Below are 15,854 nucleotides of genomic sequence, written 5' to 3'. Positions count from 1 at the left end.
TTGCCACTTAATTACTAAATATAAATGACTATATCAAAGACAAGTAAACATAAAGTGGCTAATGTTGAGCAGCACCTTCCACACAGCAGTTAGACACACGACTAGATTATTCTGTTTCTCAGTGATGTTTGTTGAGGAATAAATGTTGGTTAAGGATAAAGTCGCCTTCACCTTTCATTCTTTAATCCATCAATGTTATAAATGGGCAGATAAAGCCTTGGTTTAGTGTCTCATGAAAATGAAAGTGCATCCAGGGAATGACACCACCTAGTATTGCACTGAAATATCAGTAAGTCACAGCAAAATGTACATCCTGGCTTGAAACACCGGGCTGACAATAATAGGCCAAAGGCAGAATTCTCATTTGTAATTTAACTACCATCTTTGAATCACAGTGACATTGGATCACTGAAGGTGGCTGGGGTTTGTCCTGCAAATAGAAACAATGAAGTGAAGCTCCCGGGTTGAGCTGATATAGGCAGAAATTAAATTAGCTTCTTGCAGCTTGATTTTAAAAAAGATACTTAAAATTGTAGTAAATTTTATACTGTTTTATTATAAATTAATATTGTTTTAATATTGTAGTAAAAGTGAAAACTTAAGAGGTATAGTTTAATTTGAGGTTTTCCCTAAAGTAATAAGGCAGACCAGCTGTCATATATTCACTCTGAAAATTCTCTTCTGAATAGTTAAGGTCAGATGCCAAATTCTATCCAGTTATCTACATTATGCTTTGAGAAGATGAGAGACTTAAAAGGTAAAGAAAAATCAAACGATGAATCTACAATCATTGTAACGTGCTGTGGAAAGACAGAAGAGAAAATGGGCAAATTGATTTTTCAATGACTTCCACTCGAATGCTTTTTGTAATGATTAATTTGCCCTCAGACCAAGGAAACTGAATTCCATTGTAGAATATGACAAGGAATTTTATCACCAGACAGGCATTTAATTAAAACTAAGCTTCAGACTTTTACACTGCAATTTTAACATTTACTTCAGTGCAGCAATATTTTAAACAGAAAAGGTAAAGTAATGCTATGAAAATTCAAGTAGACGATATAGCAGGAGACTGAAAAGAATGTTATGCTGCATTTGGCCAGTCATATGGTGATGTTTTAAGTTCAAGCTTCCAAAACCTTGCTGAAGGCAGTGTCATGATATTTGATTCGATATTTAAAAGTCAAGTTCTGCCCTGATGTTATGGATATGGGCATATTGATGAGCTCCTTTCTGAACAGTATCTCAACTTGATAATATGAAAATGTAGTCACAGTCATGGAGCTGCCAAATCAGATCAAAAACGTACAATGTCAAGCATTTCACTATGTCTTTATTTAGAGATCTTGTGGAAAACATCTTATTTACATTTGAAGGAAAACTTTATATTCTGTAATTACTTTAGCTTATTTCACAATTGGCTGAACAAACACTCTCCAGTCTCAATTTACAAACAAAGAATAATAGGGTATGTACCATTATTAAAAATGGCAGGTGTGCCTTTTTAAATATTAGTTCATAAAGTTGAAACAATGTCAATTACATTCCAGTGATTATACAATTAAAGCAGTTAAAATGTGTGAAAATCACTTCCAGTGTTAAAATTGCAGAAACGACAAAATCCAAAAATCAGGAGTGTCACCCATCCCAAACAAAAGTGTAAGAAATAAATCACACTGCTGGGAAAAAGAAAAAGTACTGTGCATGGTCATCCAAAACATATGAACAAACGTAGACTTTAAACATTTCAATCTGTACAACTTGAAACAATTAATTTGATTGAGATTTATAGATTTATATACACATCACAATTGCATTGTTTTGTCATTAAGTACCTCAAATCTAATCAAATTAAAGAAAATGTTATTCTCAATAGCACCCCAAATGAGGGATATTTCATGATAAATTCTCTCAAAAAGAAACTGTGCAAATATTTACTTATTGCAGCATTTAACTCTTCATACTACTACAATAAATCTTCATTTATGTGATGACTCACATCTATGCACAAAAACTGAAAAAATTAGCTTAACAAGTTAGACAAACTCTGTAACATACTACACAAGTGCAAATAAGTTACCTTCTGCTAACTGGCTTTCAATATCATTCCATTCAAATCTCTTACTGCAGTCAGTGGGAAAGTAGTGGCTAAGTTTATAGCTCACTGTTACCTTTTCTATGGGGATAACGGTACTGTTTGCAACACTGTATCTTCAATTTTTCAAATAACTTTTAATCCAGATAAATAATTAACTTTGACCTAGCTGATTTTGCACATTACTCAATAATACAGGAATATGATTTATTTTGGGTAATGTCACATACATTTTGTTTCAGTTACGTTTTAAATCTGCAAAACATATAATCTCTTGCTGTATTTGGTTACAAGCAGAGTTTTCAAGTATAGGATCAGTTTTGGATTTTCTTTTTTCAATTTGGGAATGATTTAGTGCTGCCTCATCTCTGCTGATTAAAGTTCTGATACACATGAATTCACTGAGTAGTTTGCATAATAATCACATAAAATGTAAAACAGTTGATAGTGACATCTACATTCCTCAAAAGGAAATCTTAGGTCACATGTACAACAACTAAAATGACATTGAGACTCCGAGGTCATCACATCTTTCTGTTCATAAACCAGAGTTTCCTTATCTTTAGAGATGCAAATAATGATGTTAAGTTTAAACACATACACATCCTTGATTGCATATTGACTATAAAGCATTTTTAAGGTGAAATATAAGCAGTGTTTGAGGTTAATTGAGAATGCAATAATTTGGAAGCATTTTAGCAGAAGTTGACCTGATAACTGCAAATATATTAACCTGACAGCATGGAACACAAGTCCAGTGATGCAACTAAATGTTGCCGTTTTAAACTTTTGGTGTTAGCTCACACTCAATGTTACTGGGCATTTTGTTGGTCAGCGACTGTCCTGATGAACAAGTTACACATTCCTGTTAATTCAGTAACTCATCCCAACATGTATCGTAACAAATCTCAATAACAAAAAAAAAAGCAATTAGATTTCACTTCAGAACTGGGCTGGTTAACTTCGCATGTCAAAACTATCAGAGGTACCTTGGTGTTTGTTTATGCTAAACAGACATTAAAGGTTGCAGGTTCTACTTTCATTCCTTTCTGCAAGTCAGCTGTTTGCAACTTACAGATGGTGGGCTACTACAATTCGATACAGAATTCATATCTCATAGCTGATGAGAGAAAACAATGGTCAATGGTCATTGTCAATATTAAATTATTTCTGCTGGAATGTACCTGTTGAGAGGGAGCAGGGTGAACAGCAATTATGATACGGTGTTCAAAATGCTTACCATCAGTCACTGTTTAAGCTCAAACTGCACTTGAGCCACATGGCTGTGCTACCATAAATCTACTCAAACAAGTTACCTTCAGAAGAACAGACAAAAGCCACGGACGGACTGATCACTTCATGCAGAAATGATCAGAAATACTAATGCGCATACATTTTGAAAATTATCGTATTCATGGCGTTTGCTACTTCAAATTATAATACATTTCCAACAGCTAACAATTACAAAGTGATAATTTAATTCAGTGATATAATGAACTGAATGAGTAGCTAAGTTAGGAACATGCTTGGAATGCCAAACTGCAGTCAGTGTTTTCCTCAAGGCTTTCAGCTCCTCATCTCTCGAAGGTGTCAACTAAATTGCATCACAGGTACTGTGTTGCCTTAGAGACCAACCATTTTATTTCTACCAGATGTTCATATATGTGGACCTTCAATGGAAATCATGTATAGCAATTAGGAACTGGGACTTGGTATGAATTTCTAATCCCAAATAGGAGGTAAGTTGCTATGGACAGTCTGAGGATCAGACCAGACTACTATTGGTCATTATGGGTTAGACAAATCTGTCTTTTTCATAAAGTCACTAGAACCAAGTGAATGATTTATGATGGGAACCAGAATCCAACTGTTTTTTTCCACATTCATACTTTCAATATATTAAAAGGATAATATCAAGCTACTGGTACAATTTAGTAATGATAAATGAGACTGTTTCTAACTGTTTTGAACAGCTGTTAAAAAACCCTGCTAATTAACTCCCCTTTTTAACATTGTGGTATACATCAAGACACTTATTGTTTGATCACAAAACCCAGCCTTGAGTTGGATATTGACAAGCAGTTCGCCACACATTTGATTGCACAAGCACCAAAGGCATCTCACTGTACCATGAAATAACATTAAACTCAATTACACGTGGAAGCTAATTTCTCTTTTACTAATTGCAATGGATACAGTAAGTGATTGTAGCAATGGTCACAAATGAATATGTAAGTTTTATAACAATGGCTGGTGGAGAAACTATTAGTGTGTGTAGCGTGCAAAAAGAAACACTGCTCCTGAAGTCACATTTTTGTACATTATTCAATATGTTTAACATTACGCTGATACTTATTTGTCTAAGCAGTGAAATGACAATTGCATTCCAACGAAAAGATTCAGTGGTATGATAAACAGCAATGATACAGCCACAGTTAGCCACCTTCTTGAACTCAAAGTGAGACAAGGTTTGTGTAAAATGATTAGGAATGCAGGTACCCATTTAAAAAACTAGTATTAAAAAAGTGGGAAGATGAAGTACCAACATCTTTGAAATGGAGCGGAAGTCTGATGCTTCCAACTACAAAACCCTATAAAATAATTGGAAACATGGATTTGTGGTCTAAGTTCAACATTACTAAGATGCTGTGTGAAATAAGAGCAGCTAAAATGAAAGGGAAACCATGCTATCAAATTTATGACTCCATTCCATTACATGTTATGAGAGATTGGACCCATGCATTTGTTAGATCACATCCTGATCAGATTTATGACTCACAGGCAGTGGTATGAAAATAAAATGCTTTATGCAAAAGTTGATCAAAAGCAACCAAATTTAGTACTTCTGTTGCACTATGAAATTTAAAATTGTTCAACTAAAAGTCATATGATACACTGGGTGCAGCTATTCAAAATTCTGAAAGTTACATCCATGATTTCAATTATACACATATATTCTTTTAAGGCTAACCTCCATGTATCAGGTAACTTGAGCATAATCATAAAGACAGTAAGAACCCCAATTCTGCAATTCACAAAATCTGATCTGCTTTGAATATAACACCAAACGCACCATGATGCCAATCATCGTTTCAGGGCTGGGCTTCCTTTATCCACTTCCTTTGTATCTTTCTGCAGTGCTGATAATACCTGAGTGTGAAAAATGTTTTGAAAATTAAAGAATCCTGAAACCACTGCAACATTTTAGATTATTACTTGGAGTTAAATCTTGATAAATGGGGTTGCTTCAGATAGAAAACTGAGCACACCATGTGGTGCAGACAGCCAATCAACTGGGAATAGTAAAACGGTATGCAGCTGTACTAAGGGATGGCAGAGATTTGGATACTTGCTATTCTCTACAACATGTAGCAAGTCCCAAAGGCTGTACTGCCTACCCAGTACAAGAATCCATGATCTCTCCTCTGGGCTGGAGGGGAAAGTAGAGGAGAAGAACATGGCAATGGAGGAGAAGAATCCAGTTGGCAAGGTTCACCAGAGTATTAACAACATAGGTAGGGCCAAGGAGGAGAGTCTCAAGGGAGTCTTAGCAACTAGGATCTGAAATAAATACCAGAATCACAAAAGGAAACATCTAACCTCTGGAATACTACCTGAGTTACACGCAAACTGGCCTTGGGAACATTAAGGTCAGAAGTTATAATACAAGACTCCAGGAATGATGTGGCTGGTGGAGAGAAATGTATTTTCATCCATGGGCTATTGGCACCAATATGGAGGAAACTGAGAGTATGGAATGGTCAGGTCAGATTTCAGCAAAACACCACTGCAACCAGTGTCTTGATCAATCATTACAAAGCTGTGGAGACGGTTTTAAACTGAATGGTGGACATGGAAGGCTCACATCATATGGGGAAATTTGGCAAATTAAAGACCAAGAACAAGCAAAGACCGCAGACATGGTGACCAGTGAGTGTCCATAAGACACAGGTGTACAGACATTAGTGCATCAATAAATAGGGCCAGGATAGAGGAATATTGTTTCAAACTAATGGATGGAGAGGAAGGCTCAGGTGATTAGAGATCTAGATATCCAAAGAAAAATGTTGATGCAATAGAAAAGTATATTGATATGAGCAAAGACAAGCTGAGTTGGATAGAAAGGGCAGAGTTTAAAAGTAACAGAGTAACGTTTATGCAGGGAATGATAGTATAAAAAAAGTCACTTCACGTGAACGTGCAGAGCATTTGAAATAAAGTTGATAAACTAATGGCACAAATAAAGAAGCCCAGCTTCACTGCCAAAAACATGGCAATAAGGTTACCAAGATACACAAGAAACGTTCCAGGGTACAGAACATTTTGAAAAGACAAGCAGAAATGGTAGTCCTGACAATAAGGGATGACGTAAGGACATAATGTGAAAGGACAATAATGATGAAGGATTTTTGCCACAAATATTTGGAAGAATAAAATAGCAAGCATCATCAACCAAATGCTTACAGTAGTTTATAAGTTACTTGATATTAATTATACCATTGGGCAAAACCTAAAAACAAGAAATTATTGAAGGTTATGACAAAGGCAATACAACAGTCCCATTGATGAGCTGAATCATCATGTAGACTATACTAAATAAATTGGCAAAGGTGAGTTGGAAGACGAATTTATAGAATAGTATTGGAATTGTGTCCGAGAGCAAGGTACTGTGGAACCAACTAGCATTACAACAATTTTCCATCTAATGGTATGTAATGAGGCAGGATTAATCAGTAATGTGTTAGTAAAAGATTTACAAGGAAATATGAATCACAAAACAACTGAATTTGTTGTTTGTAAACAACATACTTCATACAATATTAAAAATCTTCAACTTAATGCCAATAAGAGAGATAGGAAATTACAACTGCCTACAGCTGAATGGAAAATATAGGAATGTCAGTAATATATAGCAGGAAACATTTTTAAAAATTCAAAATGTTGAACCTAAGTATAGATTAGAAGGAGCAGCTTACAATGTTTCAAATTGTGGTAAGTTTGAGTACTGAGATGTGCTGAAATTCTGCAAAAGGTTATTAAAAATTTAATAGAAAGGAAGAAAGTAGAATGAAACTAAACTAGCCAAGAATATGATAATAAAACTGTTAAGGTAACGCTTTTACAAGCATCCAAAAAGGAAGAAAGTAGCTAATGTTGATCTTTTGGAATTAGAGGCAAGAATTAGCAGATACATGAATAAATATTTTCGGCCTGTATTCACAACGCCAACATTTATACAAGAAATAAAGTATAAAACAGGGATTGATAAGAGTGAGGAATTGGAAGTAACTAACACCAGGAAAGAAAAAGTACTGGAGAAAATCAAGGGACTAAAATCTGAAATCCCCAGGACACGATGGCCTACATCGTAGAGTTATAGAAGAGATGGCTACAGAAATAGTGGTTGTACTGACAATGATTTTCCAAAATTCCCTAGATTCTGGAATGATCACAGGTGTTTGGAAACTGGTAAATGTAACATCGGTATTCAAGAAAGGTTAAATATAGAAAACAAGAACTACAGGACAATTAGTCGGAAATCCATATTTAGAACAGCATGACATAATTGAAACAAATCAACATGATTCACATCAGGAGAAATGTCGTCTGATAAAATCATTAGAAATTATTGAATTATTGAGGATGCAACAAGGATGGTAGTAGAGGAACCAGATGAAATATATTTGGTTTCCAGAAGTGATTTGAAAGATACCTACCTGATGAAAGAGCATCACTCTAAAAACTGTTGGACTATAACCTGGTATTGTGTGATTTTTAACTTGGTCCACCTCAGTCCAACACCAGCTCCTCCACATCATAGCAACAAAATAACAGTGGTTCAAGAACACATTTTCTGCTGGAAGGATAAGTACTCGATGGGATACCTGTCTCAGGGACTTAACTGGTTGTAGTGTGTTACATTTTTTACAAGTGGGAAAATTCACATCACAGAACAGAGATCTCCATGGTTTACATTCACAGATTAATGAGATAAATACTGGAACAAGCTAGTGTCGGAAATATCTCTGATCGACAGTAGAAATTACAAGCAGGCTGGCCCGGGGATGGATCGACAAGCAAAATTGTCAAGTCAGCTGCATATGTTCCAAAAACCACAATAAAATTCAGCCCAGTTCTACAATTTAAATCATAAATTTGACTGATGGAAGTTAATCACAATTAGCTTTGATTTTTTGCAAAAATTTAAATATTGAACAAAATCAATACACTGCAGTACCTTTCTCCCATAAGAGATTTATGCCATTCTTACCTGAGCCCACTTTTTATTTCTACTCTGCAAATTAATGGCTCCAATGGCTCCAAAAAGGTCCTCCGATGACATGTCTTCAGGAAGTTTGGTCAGAAATTGTGCCATGTGGATAAAATCCAACTGGGTCAAAACATCCTCATATAATTTTAGGATTCCCAAAGCAGTTCTAAAGAGAAACTCCTCTCCATCACGGCAGAACACATCCCAGACACGGCATGCAAGGTCCAGAGGGAAAGATTTACTGTACAGAGTAAAGATCCTGAAGGGAATTAAACGCAACCATTGTGCCTTGAGTATAACTGAAGAATTACAATAGCAATGAAATATATTTACTTCAAAAATAACAAACACCTGACAACCAAGATCTATAGAAAATGACTTTACTATTAAAAACATATTGTTCAAGTCAATCCAGATGGGGATCTTGCTATTTAGAGTCAGGATTACAGAGCTTGGAAACAGACCTCTCGTTCCGGCTTGTCCATGCCAACCAGATATCCTAAACTGATTTGGTCCTCTTTGCCAGCAGTTGGCCTGTAGCCCTTGAAACCCTTCCTATCCATATGCCAATCCAAATGCCTTGTAAATGGTGTAACTGTATCCACCTCCACTACATCCTCTGGCAGCTCATTTCAGACACGCAGCATGTAGTAAATTCATGGTAGTTTAAAAATATTTCTTGTAAATACAAAACTCTAATGGGAGGAAGCCCTATTCCAACTGAAGGACCAAACTTGAACAGGGGGGAATTTCAGCTCCTTGTAAGTTTAATGGACCTATTTATACAAGTTATAAGCAAAGCCATATACTTTAAAGAAATACAGCTTTGTTTTATTTTAAAATCTGAAATACAAACATGCATCTTTCATTTTACCAGGACTCCCTAGCTAGGAAAGACTAGCATTTGCCCTGGGCAATACCTGACACTTCACCTTGTAATCTTTATAAATCTATGATAAATTAATAATAAGCATATTACCAATGTTTCATAACAGTACAGAATACAAATGTGTGAAGCAATCTGCTTGTGCTATTAGTGTTACATTTCTGTGTACCATACATTAATCTTTTCCGTAAAAACTGTTAACGTCCATATTTAGACCAGAAAGTGCCTGCAGAAAATGTCATACTGTAATTACATCCTTCCCTCCGTGAATTTGTAGTACAACTATCAGCCAAACAATATAATTATAGTATAGCAAATATAAATCTCCTTGCTCATTTATATCATGTATATTGGTGTTCATGGGGTTTGCTTGTAACACATGATGGATACTAGAAGTAATAAGAACTTCTGTTCCACAAAAAACAGAAAATTTCACTTAGAGTTGTAAGCATTTGTACCCAGAATATCATTAAAATATGAAGAGTTCATTGAAACTGTGTGAAGACCAGAGTTTGGATAAAATCAACACAGCCTATAGATTGTTACCTAAGGGGCAATCACTTCCTTGCTACAATTATTGCTACAAGTGGCAGCTTCAGAATGGACTTTTATGGGGCTAGAAAATGGTTAGCATCAGTTAGCTCTATAGACAACTTATTGTACAAGGCATTAACAGTGCATGTGATGCAGGTAGCTTCCATATTAATATAAACATTTATTAGAGAAATCTAAAAACAAAAACAGAACAACACAATACATATTGATGTATGTTAGTCTAGCTATTTGATATTCTTGAATGCCACTTTATCTTGACTTTGTAGTTATCAAGCAATTTCAACCATGATGGGAAACAAAATCAAAGTGTGCTAAATATTGAGCTAGAGTTTCCATTGATTTAAATAAACAAATGTTACAGAACATTTTTTTTTGGCTTATGAAAATGGAGGTTTCCCATTATCTTTTCCCACTCTCAGTGAGGAAATACACTAATGGGAAAGATGTTCAATTATACTTCGCCTTCCAACACTGTGCGAGAATATTAGTAATAACTGGCTCTCGGATTAATAAATTAGTTAAAAGTCAAAAACTTCATGACACCACGCAAATATAGACAACAGTAGAACATTGCTTACCAGTCAATTAAATAAATATCTGGGGTAAGGTTGTTTCTCTTGAAATGTGCAAATAACCTTGGTAGGTTTTCCTCAAAGAATACCTCAAAGGCTGCAAAATATTTCAACATCTATAGAGGGGGAGAAAGTGCGCATCAATATATAACACAATAACAAATAACCAAGTCCTTTTTTCTATTAGTTACAATAAAAAAAACTAACAATACTTAGCTTACAACGATTTTACTTCACAATTTCAGATTACGAAGCAGTGGTTATAAAACTTACGATAATTATTTAAAGTCTTTTAAGACCATAAGACATAAGAGTTGAATTAGACCATTCAGCCCAATGGGTCTGCTCTGCTATTTCACAATGGCTGATATATTTCTCAAACCCATTCTCGTACCTCCTCTTCGTACCTTTTAAAATGAACTTAACAATAAAATTCTTTTCATATAAACACTATATAGGAACAACAGTGCACTGGTACGAAACTCATTTGTCTGCCACATGCAAACACCATTATAACAAGCTGCAGACTTTCTAACCATTAATATTTTGATGCAAGTTCCCATGCGCATTTTATTAATTTAGGTTTTTTGAATATACTTGCTGTCATCTATAAAGTTTCAGCGAGACGTTTTGATCCAATAAACCATCCATGACTTTTTTGAAAAGCTTGGCAAATTCAGCTTTCAAGAGTATGTAGTGCTCATGTGGTCACCAGACTTTTGCTCATTTTACCCCATCTTTGACCCTCTGGAGGAGTAAAATAAGCAGAGCTAGATCTCTCTTCCTCCTCACACCCCTCTGACCCCATAAACTTAATATACTTTTGGAATAGTCTCTTTGAAATGAACCTCATTGCAAAAGGATAAAAACTGTTGCTTTTAGTTAAGTGCAAATGGCTGTCCAATTTAAACACAGGTGCTTCAAGTTGCAGTTCTTTAACAAACTTAATTGTGCAACATTAGCAAAAAGGCAAGATATTTCTGTTAGAATAGATTAAGATTCACAACAATCTGTGCCTTGATATTTAATATTTTTATGAAAAACAACAGCACAATGCACTTAGCTTCAAAATAATTGCTACAATCACTTGAATTTCAGCAAGTTTACCCAATGAAAAGTTTTATACACCAGAAGGAGCCTTGGTTTAATCCTGCAAACATGATAAATTAACTGACCTTCAGTCACTGCTGTTAGAGTAGGTACAAGGTTTACTTGAAGCAATTTAGTACATTAAGCAGAAACTTGACAATGGCGTAAAAAAGTGATGTTTTAATGCTTTACATTATTGAAACAAATTCTTTTATACCAAGCAATTCAGCAATTCAAGTGGTAAAATTATCGATGCAATATTCCCATTTCTATTTACAAGTGACTACTAAAATGTTTTCTTAATCTGTTGCATCATTTCTCTCTGATACAAACTAATATTACCAAAAATGCTTTCACTTTGCTAGTGTTTGCAGATCAGGTAGGACTTCTGCTCAACAGTACCAGTCTGCATTACAGACAAAGTCTCAACAGAACTAAATACAGAGGAAGTTATCCTTTCCTCTACTTTCCCACTCTTAGTTTTAAAAAGACTAGCTGAGAATGAGGAAAAAAAAATGTTTTTTGTTCATGGGTCGAGGATGTCAGGGGCAAAGCTAGCATTTCACGGCCATCAGAAAGTGGGGATGAGCTGCCTTCTCTGTGCAAAATATTACTTAAATTCTAGTTCTGTCATTTCATTAAACGATGGAAATTCATGAACATTTAATTTTTCCTCTACACCAAGGAATATTCATAATGACAAAACTAAGACATGAAAATACTCACAAGGCCATGGTCCACACGGAAAAATGCCATTTGACATGGTTTGTTCAATAAGTTAGCAAAGGCAATGAAGGCATCAGCAGTATCCAGATTTAGAATTAACACAGCTGCAATGAATGACATTCCCTGCACCTTTTGAGAGAGAAAATTCAGAGTGAATATAAAGTGGATAAAATTTAATCAACTGAATAGCTTTCATCCACAAACATTATAGATGTCAGCCAAATCAGATGATGATTTCAAAACTAAACACAAAGTTACAAAATGCACTCAAAACCCAAAGATAGAACTAACCTGAACTCGTTAGCACCCCGTTCAGAGAATAATTTTTGGGTCACTCTCACTGCAAATGTTTTTATTGTTACCTTACACTTGAATGCTAATAGTTCAAATGTATATATTTCAGAATACTGTCCTATATTTTAACTTCACACTAAAAGGCAACTATTAAAACAATACAGCATTAAAACATCATATTCTCCACCTATTACCAGCACCAGAAAATTACAGCTTGAGCCTTCCTTACACATATTGCAGAACTGCTGAAATTACAGAGCAGGTAAAGCACATTTTTGATCTAATTATTCAATATTTGGTGAGACTACGCTAATAAAGGAGTAAGACGAACTCTCACATAAGCCAACATTATGGCCCAGAAACCAATGTTAGTCAAGATGCAAAGGAGTGTAAGTGCAGCCTTCAGATGAGTTAATTCGAAGTTACACTGCAACATTATACAGTGAGATGGTACAGTTAAGTCACCATAGTTCCAGAGAGAATGGTAACTGGTGTTGTGTCTAACATCAGGGTCACCACACCTCAAGCAAGGGGCAAGGTTGAGAAGGAGACACCTTCATTGTAACTCCAGCTGGTGAGGAAATTGAACCGGAGCTGTTGCTATTACACTGCATCAAAAACCAGCTGTAAAGTCAACTGAGCTAACTGACCCCCAACAATGAGGTAAATACACGCAATGAGTACTCCAATTCACTCCATTCTGGAGTGCTTACAGTGCACAGGAAAGTCATGAAATATGCACTCAGATAGGTTTATGGCACAAATGGCAAGAAACATTTCAACATTTGAAGATAAGCATCACATCCCTGTACTAACCCATTGGTTACTACAGATGTGTGATGATAAACTTCAAATGTTGAAAGTTTAACCCATTGGTTAGTACAATTAAAGATGACAAGATTTAATCACAGCTATTTTGGTGTTTCTAATATACTTGGGGAATAAAACTTATAGCACAATTAAAAGCATTACTGCAGGACATAGGAAAATAGTGCATTACTGTACAATTTGACAAGAGAAACAAGATTTCTCATGCCAGTCTTGTCACTTCTGAAAAATTTTATAATCAAAATATTAATTGATGCTGTTGTGGTTCTGTTCAGAGAGTTGGGAATTTGTGTTGCAGACATTTCGTCCCCTGTCTAGGTGACATCCTCAGTGCTTGGGAGCCTCCCGTGAAACGCTTCTGTGATGTTTCCTCCGGCATTTAGATTAGATTACTTACAGTGTGGAAACAGGCCCTTCGGCCCAACAAGTCCACACCGCCCCGCCGAAGCGTAACCCACCCATACCCCTACATCTACATCTACCCCTTACCTAACATTTATAGTGGTTTGAATCTGCAGCTTCCGGTTGTCAGTTCCAGCTGTCCGCTGCAATGACTGGTATATTGGGTCCAGGTCAATGTGCTTATTGATTGAATCTGTGGATGAGTGCCATGCCTCTAGGAATTCCCTGGCTGTTCTCTGTTTGGCTTGACCTATAATAGTAGTGTTGTCCCAGTCAAATTCATGTTGTTTGTCATCTGAGTGTGTGGCTACTAAGGATAGCTGGTCATGTCGTTTCGTGGCTAGTTGGTGTTCATGGATGCGGATCGTTAGCGGTCTTCCTGTTTGTCCTATGTAGTGTTTTGTGTAGTCCTTGCATGGGATTTTGTACACTACATTGGTTTTGCTCATGCTGGGTATCGGATCCTTCGTCCTGGTGAGTTGTTGTCTGAGAGTGGCAGTTGGTTTGTGTGCTGTTATGAGTCCTAGTGGTCGCAGTAGTCTGGCTGTCAGTTCAGAAATGTTTTTGATGTATGGTAGTGTGGCTAGTCCTTTGGGTTGTGGCATGTCCTCATTCTGTTGTCTTTCCCTTAGGCATCTGTTGATGAAGTTGCACGGGTATCCGTTTTTGGCGATACATTGTATAGGTGTTCTTCTTCCTCTTTTTGCAGTTCTGGTGTACTGCAGTGTGTTGTGGCCCTTTTGAATAGTGTTTTGATGCAACTTCTTTTGTGTGTGTTGGTGTGGTTGCTTTCGTAGTTTAGGACTTGGTCTGTGTGTGTGGCTTTCCTGTATACCTTTGTGGTGAATTCTCCGTACGGTGTTCTCTGTACCATCACGTCTAGGAATGGGAGTTGGTTGTCCTTTTCTTCCTCTCTCGTGAATCGGATTCCTGCGAGTGTGGTGTTGATGATCCAGTGTGTGCTCTCTATTTCTGTGTTTTTAATGATTACAAAGGTATCATCTACATATCTGACCCAGAGTTTGGGTTGAATTTGCAGTAAGACTGTTTGCTCTAACCTTTGCATTACCACTTCTGCTAGGAGTCCAGAGATGGCTGAGCCCATGGGTGTGCCATTGATTTGTTCATATATATTTGGTTGTTGAATGTGAAGTGTGTTATGAGGCACAAATCCAGTAGTTTGAGTATGCAGTCTTTGTTGAAAGGTTCAACATCCTGTTGTCTGTTCTGCATGTCCAGCAGGTTGGCTATTGTTTCTTTGGCTAGGGTTTTGTCGATAGAGGTGAACAGTGCCGTTACATCGAATGAGACCATAGTTTCTTCCTTGTCTAGGTGTATATTTCTGATGATGTCCAAGAATTCCTGTGTTGATTGTATAGAACGTCTGGATCCGCTGATCAGGTGTTTCAGTTTCTGCTGTAGTTCTTTAGCCAGTTTGTGTGATGGTGTCCCTGGTAGTGGTAGCACACAAACGAACAGCTACTCTCAGACAACAACTCACAGGACGAAGGACCCGATACCCAGCATGAGCAAAACCAATGTAGTGTACAAAATACCATGCAAGGACTGCACAAAACACTATGTAAGACAAACAGGAAGACAGCTAACGATCCGTATCCACGAACACCAACTAGCCACGAAACGACACGCCCAGCTATCCTTAGTAGCCACACACTCAGATGACAAGCAACAGGAGTTCGACTGGGACAACACTAGGACAAGCCAAACAGAGAACAGCCAAGGAATTCCTAGAGGCATGGCACTCATCCACAGATCCAATCAATAAGCACATCGACCTGGACCCAATATACCAGTCATTGCAGCGAACAGCTGGAACTGACAACCGGAAGCTGCAGATTCAAACCACTATAAATGCCGGAGGAAACATCACAGAAGCGTTTCACGGGAGGCTCCCAAGCACTGAGGATGTCACCTAGACAGGGGATGGAATGTCTGCAACACAAATTTCCAGCTCGGCGAACAGAACCACAACAACGAGCACCCAAGCTACAAATCTTCTCCCAAACTTTGAATTAATTGATGCTTTGTCTCATCAACAAGTCTTTGTGAATTTTCAGCAGCTGTGGTTTACTTCAGTTTGAGCATTTGTAGTTTTTCTGATGTAAGCAACATGCT

The 15,854-nt window shown here is 36.7% G+C and overlaps 1 protein-coding gene across 2 annotated transcripts in view; it reads right to left on the bottom strand.

Moving 5' to 3' along the window:
* Positions 1–1,316: 1,316 nt before the first annotated feature.
* LOC140485667 (TBC1 domain family member 14-like) overlaps positions 1,317–15,854 on the bottom strand; it is a 74,695-nt gene continuing 60,157 nt past the window's right edge. For both annotated transcript variants that reach the window (XM_072584065.1, XM_072584066.1), the window contains 4 exons: positions 12,195–12,323; positions 10,386–10,495; positions 8,367–8,625; positions 1,317–5,245 (listed from right to left, as the gene is read on the bottom strand). In XM_072584065.1, the coding sequence (XP_072440166.1) occupies positions 5,180–5,245; positions 8,367–8,625; positions 10,386–10,495; positions 12,195–12,323 (564 nt within the window). In that variant the 3' untranslated portion in view covers positions 1,317–5,179. The remainder of the gene's footprint in view (positions 5,246–8,366; positions 8,626–10,385; positions 10,496–12,194; positions 12,324–15,854) is intronic.

Source organism: Chiloscyllium punctatum, chromosome 14 (assembly GCF_047496795.1).
Source record: "Chiloscyllium punctatum isolate Juve2018m chromosome 14, sChiPun1.3, whole genome shotgun sequence".
NCBI lineage: Eukaryota > Metazoa > Chordata > Chondrichthyes > Orectolobiformes > Hemiscylliidae > Chiloscyllium > Chiloscyllium punctatum.
The sequence above is the reverse complement of the archived record's forward strand: the minus strand, read 5'-3'. Positions and strand labels throughout refer to the sequence as shown.